General features: G+C 50.8%; 1 protein-coding gene across 1 annotated transcript in view; it reads right to left on the bottom strand.

Moving 5' to 3' along the window:
- The window catches only part of LOC126574900 (uncharacterized), a 9,731-nt gene extending 3,343 nt beyond the window's left edge, over positions 1-6,388 (bottom strand). The window contains exons 1-2 of the mRNA XM_050235312.1: positions 5,288-6,388; positions 3,726-4,378 (exon numbers count right to left, since the gene is read on the bottom strand). Coding sequence (XP_050091269.1) covers positions 3,726-4,246 — 521 coding nt within the window. The 5' untranslated portion in view covers positions 4,247-4,378; positions 5,288-6,388. The remainder of the gene's footprint in view (positions 1-3,725; positions 4,379-5,287) is intronic.
- Positions 6,389-10,975: the final 4,587 nt, after the last annotated feature.

Below are 10,975 nucleotides of genomic sequence, written 5' to 3'. Positions count from 1 at the left end.
AAGCCGAGGATACGTTGTAGCGCTCCGAAACGAGACGATCTTCCTCGAAATTATTCATAAACCAATCTTCACTATCGAGCCGTCCACCGATCGGTACACCGCTGTCAATGATCTCCTCGATCGTATCGATCTGGTGAGCCAACGGAGGATTGGTGATGACATTGATCAGCAAACCGGTGTAGATCGTGGTAACGTTCAAGCTGTACAGCGTCAACGCCATAAACAGCAACCGCAACGAGTGAGAATGTGGCCGATTGTGAACGGAAATGCCCAGGAAAGTGCTCCAGGTGTAGAGCAGACAGAGGGCCAGTTGCCGGTGTGAAGGAACTTCCGGTACGAACTGGCTAATGCCGCGCCAAACACAGGCAGACAGGAACGCGACACAGGCAAACACCTCCCAGGTGGTAATCTCAAAGATGTACAGCAACAGTTTCCAGCGTTTCTCCAGGCCCGCCCTCGGTACGAACCACGTGTAGTGGTCCTGCAGGTACACCGTGGTCCAACCGAACGCTTCGTGCACATCGAAATCCGGATTGAAACCCCCGGCAATGATATCGCACTCGTCCGCACGCACCAAACCGAGCAAATCCGTCCAATTGCCATCAGTGCCAGGCATCAGCTCACCGCGATCCATTTCGTTGCACGAAACGTTTACCTTAAACTTCATCGATTCCCGCAGCAGATCCATGATCTGCAACTCCAGCCCCCGCTCACAGTCCCAATCGATGAAGGGTGGTGCGACACGGGTACACAGCAGAAACGTGCAGGATTCCATTTCCGGCGGCACCTTCGGGATGTTAATCGCGGCCCTCGAGAGTGGCGCATTGTTGGAAAAGCTCCCATTCACCACCGTCGCCACCTTGATCGGTTTCATTCGGCCACAGTCGGTGGTTCCGTGGTACGGATCACCGGTGTACACGTTGTAGCTGATGGCATCCGTAGCGAACGCGACCAGCACGTTCACCGAGTGGTACCCGACGAACAGAAACTGCAGGATCTCGTGCGCCGTCCGCCGGTCCGAGTCACGATCGTTCGGATTGTTGTACAGCACGATGAATTTCCCGCGCTGATTGAACGCAACCGTCGAGCTGATGGTGGCCAGTGCACGGCGCAAACCGTCGAAATCATCGATCACGATCACGTAGTAGTCGATCAGCTTGTGGTCCATGAACTGTGCCCTTCGCAGTGCGCCCGCTGCCGTTTGGCTATCGTCCGACATTAACCGCAGCTGAAACTGGCTGCCACCGTTCTCATCGTACCCACGGTGATGGCCGTGCAGATAGCCCAGCAGAATCTCACGTGCCGGGGAGCTCCGGTTGCTGAGGTAGAAGATCACTATGTTTTCGATCTGGGTCGATTCGGGTGTATGAAAGTAGGTTTCACTCAGCAACTCCAGACACTGTATACCGGCGGCCACAGCCGTTGGTCCACGTTCGTTTTTCATCCGTACGAAAACGATACCCTGGCAGGGAGTGAACCAACAGAAGAAACACCACCAGCAAGCAAGGATTGCTGCCAATGAGCGAAGACGATCCATACTTCCGGAATCGCTGTTTGGTGCGCACTGGAATTGCCATCGCGCGGAAACAGTCCGCATCGCAGCATCGCATGTCATCGCAACGGGTGCCCGTTTCCATAATTATGTCGCATTACGTCGCATTACACACCCTCCCACCTGGGCCTGGACCTGGTTTTGTGCACGAATTTAAACGACTAATTGTTGTGCATGTTGAGCAGCGTGCAGAATGGCGCCTAATGACATGGGCGGAGTGCACTCACTCTGCATGATACAATTGCATCATCATCGTCAGTCCGACTGGGACAAAGGCGACTGCATCTCATTAACTGCCGTGCCGTCGTAGTGTGTACCCAGAGAGTGCATTCCGAGGAGTGAATTAAAAAAGCAAATTTGTTCGCATGACACCGGCCCATGCTCCGTGATATCCGTGGACAGACAGGCAATTCCATCGAAAACACTTGAACAGCAGCAGCAGCAGCAGCAGCTTGCTTTGATCCACTGCCAGGAAGTAATATCCTTGAAGGGGAGTTATCAGTTCCCGTTTACAAACAACAATCGAACAAAAGAGATGCTTTTACACGAAAGACCGGCCGAGACCGTGGCAGTGGCAGTACGGTAATGTCCGTCTGCAGTGACCATTGGCGCTGCATTTGTCGCCAAGGAACTGCAGCACTAGAACACGGTCCGCTAGACGGGATGGCTCGTCCGCCGGGCTGCTGTGTGCATTTACTTTGTCTCTGTTGACGTTACTGTCAAGCGAAAAAGTACCCATCATCATCATCTACTTCTTCTTCTTCATCTCCGCATCTCCATTAGTGTGGCGTCCAGGAAAGAAATGCATCCACTGTCCGTCCCGACTCGAGTGCTGCATGGCGCCCTCATCCTGGACACAGTAATGCCCCCTCGCCCTCCGTCCGTCCGTCTGTCGCTTTCACTTGCCTGTCTCGTCTTCTGCATATACTGACCCTTCGACATCGACGAAGGATGCAGTCACCATCGTGTCCCGGGGGCCGGGGCGAAATGGTCGTCGATCAAATCGAAGAACCCACCACCATTCCGGGAGGTCTGTCTCTCCCTCTCCCTCTCTCGCTCTCCCTTTCCTTCTTTGGTTCCACTTTTCTAAGTAAACGGCAGCGAAAATGTGGTAAACATCGGTCCAGACCTCATCTTCCTCTCGTTCGGTGGTCGCAGTGAAGGAGAGAGATAAATGAGCTACTTTCAAGCCACACCACCAGGCCAATCATCCCCCTTTTTTCCCTCTTTTTTTTGCTGTTGCTGTTTTGAGGCAAAGGAATTGACCAACCTCCCATGTTTTGCCACCGGAATTCGGGTCACTCTCGACGACGACGACGACGTCGGCGATGACGACAAATGCTATCAGATTACTTTCGCTGGCACTGCTCTTACTCCTTGGTCTGGCCGTCTGATGAACTTTACTGCTTCCCGGGTGGGTTGGTGGGAAGAATTGTTGTTGGTTGTTTATCTTGGTCGCCGGAAGGGAAGTGCGTCACGGGATCATTACTGTGTAGGCCCCCGGGAATCGCTACGGCCTGTCGGTCGGTCCTTTAGTCACAGCTGGGCACCGCAAGCAAGGCATGTGGAGTGATAAGTTGTTTTAGTATCCTTCCTACAATCCGGTGGCTCTTCACTGGCCACCATACGGTGGAAAGGGCAGACAGCTCTCGTGTTCTCGTTGTCCTGAGAATTGTCCTGGCTTCAGCAAGAAGTCATTCAAGACAGTGTCCAGTACCTGGAGGCCTTTAGGTGCATGTTTGTTTGTTTAAAAGGATAACACCATGTGCAGGAAAATCTTGAAAAAAAACTATGCTTTCGGACAAAATATCTCCATGCGCACGTCCTGTCAGTACACACCAAGCAGTGTGGATTGAAATTTTAGTTTAAAACACATACCGGAAATGACATAATTGAAAGCCCCCCCCCCACCGACCATTCCTCGGCCCCCTGTTAATGGCTGATTAGCATGTCAAAAGGGAATTTCTTGTTCGTGCCCTGGGCGTGCATTTTTCTGTGCGCGGCACCGCAGACCACAGGCCAGGAAGTCAGGGTGCCAGCGATGGGGACTATTGAAGGCGCCAACGAACACGACGCCACGCGGCGAATGCGAAATTGAATGAAATATGAAAACGCCAACCATTTTTTTGTTTTCGGGCGCCAGTTCCACTTCTAAACCACATACCGTACGTACCTCTTGGCTTGGGGTTCCATGTTGTTCCTGCTGCTGCTGCTGTCCTCGGTATCGTCCGTATCGTTGGCACGGTGGCTGGTATCGACGATCAACGGGACGGTCCTATCTTCCATCAAGGGTGTCGCCACCGCAACCGACCATGTTGCCGGCAAGGATTGCGTCAAATCTTGCGGACAAGCATAACTTTTCCCTCCCTGGCCGCCACGGCCACCCCTTCCGGGCAACCGTGGATGCATCGGGAGGAATGGGGCCGCCGGTAGCACCGACACTGGCAAGTGCTGGAGGTGGCGCAATTCGTTGTTCGATTTACCGCCCGTACTGGGCGGACGCTGTCGTGTGCTGGAAAACTGACCACCAACACGTCCACTGCGTACCGCACCGTCGGACCCATCCGGCCACAACACGAGCAGCACGTGCAACAATAAGACGATCGACGACAGCGACGACGATGACGACGCGGACGATGATGATGAGGAGGAGGACGATGGGTTGCGGCCAGTACCGGGGGGTCTGGTTGACATATTTGTGCTCTTGTTAGGGGGGGGACGCTAGTTGCTAGTGATTCTATTTCCTGCTTGTCTATCTGCTAGGCCGGCGCTTAGCTGTCGCTCATCGGACACAGGAGCGAGAAGACCGAGGAGCGCAGTGCGTCGCTGAAAGTGGATGCAAAAATTGAAATAAGATGCTCGGTGTCCAAATCCGTTCCCTAGACACCCCTAGACTGGAAAGAGATAGAGCAAGAATGAAAGAGAGAGAGAAAGAGAGAAAGAGGGAACCAGACATCCCTGTGAACTAGAAACCTGAACGTCTCTCTGGCACGATTTGGGACCTAGAACACCCCACCCCGTGCCCGGTTAAAGGGCCGCCTAGGCGTGTATATGATTTGTTTATGAATAGTTCCAAACCGATCGGCCACACGAAACCACCGAGGCCGAGCCGAGACATTTCCGTGTTGGCACGGCCCGGCTTTTTGTCGCCAATTATGGCAGCGCGGCAACGGTTCTATTCGGAGACGTGCCAGACGCACACGCAGCGCAGGGCACGTTTGTAGCTCTCTCTCTCGAGAAATGGAAGAAAAAAAAACCATGGCCTGCCGGGACTAGGCTCGTCATGTTACCAGCCGGAAACGACCGCGACACCCCACGGATTTTTATGGGAAAATAAACTCTAATGGCAGCAATTGCATCACACCCTTTGCGGAGCACGGGAGTCGCGCCATACGTGCGCCTTACGTGGCCATTCTGGTGTTTTAGAATCTAGAACTTATCGTTTGGTCATTAGCATCGGAGAGCGAAGATGCTTACATCACTCTACTGTAGGCCTCGTTTGTGTCAAGAATTTGGAATTCTTCGTGAAACGGGATCGATGGAATGGTGGCCTGAAGTTGTGTGACCCCGTTTTCTGCGGAAAAGCCGCGTGATGGCAGAACGCCAGTACCGTGTTGGTGGCGTTGGTGGACACGAAATCAAACTCTTCTGTACCAATAGCTTCCCGGAAAAACCAGGGGCGACACTCGTAATTGGAGAGCGAGCGTACAACATACACAACGGGTTCGCACTTACCAATGACCTATTCCACGGGGATGTATCGGACAAATCGATGACTCCTAGCACTGGCTCTAGTTTCTCCGCTCAACTACACGCCGTGGTCAAAACCAGTGGCCGATGAACTCGATCTCAGTTGCCCGTTAGTGAGCGTCACTTGTCAACGCCGTCGCCTTCGCCGCCTGTCCCGATGGTTTTCCACGAAGCAGCACCCAACACCCCAAAACGGACGTGGTCGAACCGGCCAAACTGTTCGAAACTAATTGCACGTTCACGTCGCTACAACATTGCTCAGTTTACGCGAGACAACCCCAGTGTGGTCACGAGACACCGAGCGCGAATCAGTACCGATAAATTGTCGTCATCATTCTAAGTCATACGTCGCCGATGGGGTTCCGCCAGACTGCGTGCGTGAAGATCGCGTAACCGACACGAGATATCTGATCACCGCCAATCTTAACGATCAATTTGACACCGCAACCGATTAGCATTGACTTAGTACACACTCACTCGCTAGCGCGCTCTCTTTCCCGCTCTCTCTCTCTCTCTCTCTCTCTTCTCTTTCCCTTTCTATAGTGCACTACTAACAGGGCGAGATGCTGCACGATACCCGGTCGATCAGAATGCGATCAAATGGTGTGATCGTCTTTAATATTGCCGCGTGATAAATCACGCTTTCAGCTTGTTCAACGGTGTGACGGGTAGACCAGGGGGGGTTTTTTGGACACTTTCGTTCCCGTCCTGATCCTGCATCAACCAAGCGATTGATTGTTCTTTTTTGCTCGCACACTCCCTACTCGCACGCACGTTCTTTTTGGGTAATCTATTTTAATTGCATTTGAAATGCAGTTAGCAACCGAGCAGAGCAGAGACAAACAAATGGCAAATGGCCCCCGTGGTTCGGTGTCTACCGTGGTGGTGATTCACGCCCGTGACACGAAACGACGATGCTCGAAGAGAGGCGAGGATGCTCGGTTGCATAGGCCGATGCACGCCGGGGATTTGCGACTGCAGCATAAGACGATAACTCTCGAGCGCGCTGGTGCTGCGTGTAAATCACAAAATCTTTAGTCTCAATCCGTGGTCACGAAAGAATTCTGTTTCGCTTTTCGCACTGCACTTCTTTCTTTAATATTTTTGTCAACACTTTGTCCACTTTCACTAATCACTTTACCGGCAGTCATCAACTGATACGCGTTTAATGATCGGAGCACCAAGAGGCCAAATGGACGGTAAAGATTGTTTTAAATTTTGCAACCTCAATCGATCGATCGATCGATCGTCGATCGTTCTTCACCAACACGTGCAATCACGATGGGCAAACACGGTGCTCCCACGTGCACCGACGAGACGCCAGCCACACTCACGCCAAAGATTGCAGATAAAATGCACGTTTTCACACTTTACTTCTCCACCATGTTGCACCTCAAAACCAAACACGCCCAAGTATGGGGAGGCCTTGTTGCTTCATGGCACTTCAGCACTTCGGTAGCAGCTTCCCGGCTTCGAAATGCACACCGGTCGCGCGAGATCTCTGCGATGCGATGTGATAATGTACGTCTCCTTCGAGCAGACATGCGGACCGCTCGAAAGCTGAGAGGACAATGATGGCGCACAGCACGCGACACATCGAGTTCCACGAAGTCGGCGCGGCCCGAAGAACGAGTAGGCCCGACTCCGAGCTGAACGGATTTCGTGCGCTAAAGGGTTTAATGCTGTGGCTGTGCTGGCGCCATCTTTTGTTCGTCACATGTTCGTCGTTCATCGCCTGTTTGTATCGCTTTTTTGATCGTCTTTTTTATTGACTAGTTTATTAATTTTTAACAATTTCTGCCCTTAAGTTCTTGGCTTTGGATTACACTACAACAAATCGTACAGAAATCAACAACATTATGCTTCTCTGCGTTGATATCTCTCCACCATTTAGGCATTAAGTTTCAAGAAAAATTAACGTGAACAAATGTGCACTAGATTATCTGATGGGGAAGGAAAATTGTGTCTGCAAATTGATTTCGGGAAATCCTGAAAGTTAGAAAAAAATGATTGTAGTAGTAGTAAACGTTTAAAGTGTGAAGAACCATATGTTCAACATTTTTTCAGAACACTCTTTACGCTCTAGTTATCATTAAATATTCATGAAAAGCTCGTTTTTGATTTTAGCATACTCATCGCAAGGCTCATGCTTGTTTTTCTCCAAAGCGATACATAAGCCTGGAAATATTTAAATTCGGTTAATTGTCTTGTTTTCCCTGGAGATATTCTTTTTTCTCACAAACAGCTTTTCTTACTAGCTTTTAGATAAATTTCTCTAAATATTAAATGGCTGTTTAAAAATCAGCAATAATGTATCAGGATTACAGTAGGCCTTGATGAAAAGGTGAACTGCTCTTACGATAGAGCCTCCAGAAAACTCTCGTAGATTACAACAGATTGCAACATACCGTTGCCGATTATGATAGCTTATCACACGACCTCTGATTGATAAAGTATGGTATATGTTTCTGTTTATGCTGGGCTGCCCTAAATAGCAATAGCTCTGGCAAAAGGGGCTTTATTAAAATTTTCTTCATTTATGTGTTTCCACACTGGAGGCCTACAGATCAGGAAGCAAAATCCATCCACGGCACGTGCGGTACCGAACCAACTAACCGACCAACCGACCGTCCGACCGACGAGATTTGTGAGTTTTTATTGCGATCCTTTTCCAATAATGCACACATCACATATGAGCCGGGCATACCGGTGCCAAGCTTGGCCACATTTTTGTTTGCTCTTCGCTAGACCGGTTGCCAAAAATGCAGGAAAAACTTTGGTTTTTTGGATGGACACGGGGGACACTGGGACTGACGCAATCTAACGACGGCTTCTTAAATGAGCAAATACGGGCTGCATTACCGGCGCAATGAAGAATCCGCATAGCGCCATTTTCAGTAGAACTCTTTTCGCAGCAAACCAAACGAGCAAATACAACTGCGCCCAATCCTTCCTGCCTGCTGGACTCTTTATTTCCAGGGAATTCAGTTGAATGACCTCAATATCACTTTGTTGCTGGTTGCTGTACCGTACCATCAGCATCATCCTCATCATCATCATCGATCAATCGATGTTGCGCGCTGCTGATCTGCTAAATCAATTTCCCGGAATCGCGCTCGGTCCTCGGGCGCCCTTGAGAAGATTAAACAGATCGCGCCGATTTCGCAGGCAGCAGATGAGCAGACCGCCAACGGCAACGGGAATCGGACCGATCGATTGTCGGTGAATTGTGGTGAGGAAAGTTTGGTTCGAAATGGCGATCCTGCCACCGTGCTCTCATCTTTTCGTCTGCTGACCGCAGACGCAACAAAACCCATCAAAAGCCAATGATATGTGTTTGCTGATGGGTTTCTTTCTGTTTTTCTGAAGAGATGCCCTCTTGGTGGCAAACAGGAGACACTTTTGATGGGAGCATAAAATTCAACATTTCCCATCATAACGGGAGAGCCACTGATGTTGGCCGTTAAGTGTTTCATTCCTCATTTCGCGCAAAGATTCGACCAAGTAGAAGTTTAGCAAAGTTCTACACATTATGCGACTCGAACCGGCAGAACCAAAGGTGATGCCCAAGCGCTCGACACGCTTTCACGCTCCTTTCGCCTAATGTGGCATGAAGATAAAACGGTTAATCGACACGTTACGGTCCTAGCGTGGCAGTTGCTGGTTCGACACTTTTTTTTGCACATTCGCTATGCGCAGCCATCCAGTCTGGCCTCTAATCCATCGGTTATGTATCGACCTAGGCCAGGGGGTGGGCGAAAGATGTCCACGATTCCGTGAAATCTGCGAAACGGAGCCAATTCCTGGCATTCGGTAGCATAAAAATGCTGCTGCTGCTGCTGCTGCTGCTAGTGCCAGTGTGCTGGACCACGCGCTCGACCCCTGGCGTCGGTGTACCGTTGTTGCTGGTGCTAAGGTTTCCTCGGAAAAGCAAGGACAATGTGCATTACCCCCGATCGAGAGGGTGCTTGCACTCATAATCCAATAAAATTGCAAATTGATGGCCATGCAAGCGCAGCGTGAACGCACGCCACGCGACATCCATCCACGACTGCGTCCTTCGTGGCGTGTGCCCCCCCCCCCTTGGCCAAGGTGTGTTGTAGATGTTTATGCTACGATGGGCCACTCAGGCGATGTGGTGACAATTTGCATGTAAAATTGCACCGTTTAGCGTTGTTTTTCTCTCTCTCTCGCTCACTTTATCGCCAGTCACACTTATGGCTTCCTGATTTAGCGGTTTGGTGTCACAATTACCTGGATGAGTTCGTGATCGCAGGTTGGTGGCCACCCGGTCTTACTAGCCGGAAGTCGATGATAAATTATGAATGCAAGCAGATGACCGCACACCCTGATGGCCTGATCATTTTGGGATAATTTATGAGGCGGATGAGAGCAGCCACTTGCTCGAGAAGCGAGCGACTTATTCAATAATCACTGCAGCACCGCGCCCACCAATTATTAGACCGCCGGCCTGTCTGTCGGCGGCGCATATCTGCGCCCGATCTGCATATCAAATGCGGGAGTGCGCCGAGAGAAGATCGGCGGAAGGAGCATAATTGTACGTTCCCAGCGAAGTTATGTTTAATTTAATTTCTCTAATACATGCCTTACACACTGTCACTGCCGATGGTGACCCCTTCGATGGTCGGTCCAGCTCATAACACGGCAATTCCTTTGTTTACTCAACTGTGCCGCGCTCGGGGCCTGTGCATCGTGCACAGCACTGTCGCGTCTGCCGCTTGGCTCGTCGATGGGACGACACTTTACGCAACGAAGCCCTTTTTTGGGCCCAGGAAGAAGTTTGTCAGTCAATCAGTCAATCGCTCGCACGGAATTGGTTCCCATCGATCCGGCCTGTGCACCGGGCTGACCGGGCAGACGTACGAAGGCGAAAAAATGGTTTCATTACTAAATCATTATACAGCTCATTTTGAAATTCTGTTTGGTTCGGTTTTTTCCCTCCGAGTTTCACATCGTGATCGTGGCTGGACACGATGGATCGGATGTTGGCGCATCCGCAACGCAACACACCGCACACTCCGGCAGACGATCAACGTCATCGTGAGAATCGTTCTAAACCCGGCACATACCCGGCCGTGCACCGGCAGGACACTCTCAAGGCGGTCCAACAACGAATGGACGGAACGGACCGGACCGGTAAAGGGGAAAAAAAGCTCTTTTGGTTAATCACATGCGGAATGGAGAATTCTCTTGAGAAATCGCCCTGGCAACCGCCGTGAGCCGACTGCGATTGGTGCTTTCTTGATTGGAAAAAAGGGGGAAAAGAGGGAATTATTACAAACAAACGTCCCGGACTGCGGTTCCGATTTCGATTCCCTGCCGACGTTGGACAATTGGACGATTCCAACAATCATCCAAATTACATCCCAACCGTAGGAAATTGATATTTCGGGAACCTTTCGGGGACCAGGGCTTCGGCAATGTCTCGGAGAATCTGTCTTCCGCCAATCCATTCTTTGCCATTCGATGCACATGACAAATTGAATGATTAACTTGACCCCAGCCCTTTACTCGATTACCAAAGTCAAACAAACCGGGCTGGACTAGCGGCTGCTGCTTATGGGATTCGGATATGACACAAGGATCTGTCGCCGGAGCGAACACATGGACCTTGGCCAGCCGGTCGGTGGATGGGGTGAAAAGGACGATACG

The sequence above is a fragment of the Anopheles aquasalis genome, chromosome 3 (assembly GCF_943734665.1).
Source record: "Anopheles aquasalis chromosome 3, idAnoAquaMG_Q_19, whole genome shotgun sequence".
In the NCBI taxonomy this organism is placed as follows: domain Eukaryota; kingdom Metazoa; phylum Arthropoda; class Insecta; order Diptera; family Culicidae; genus Anopheles; species Anopheles aquasalis.
This window is presented reverse-complemented; position numbering and strand designations above follow the sequence as displayed.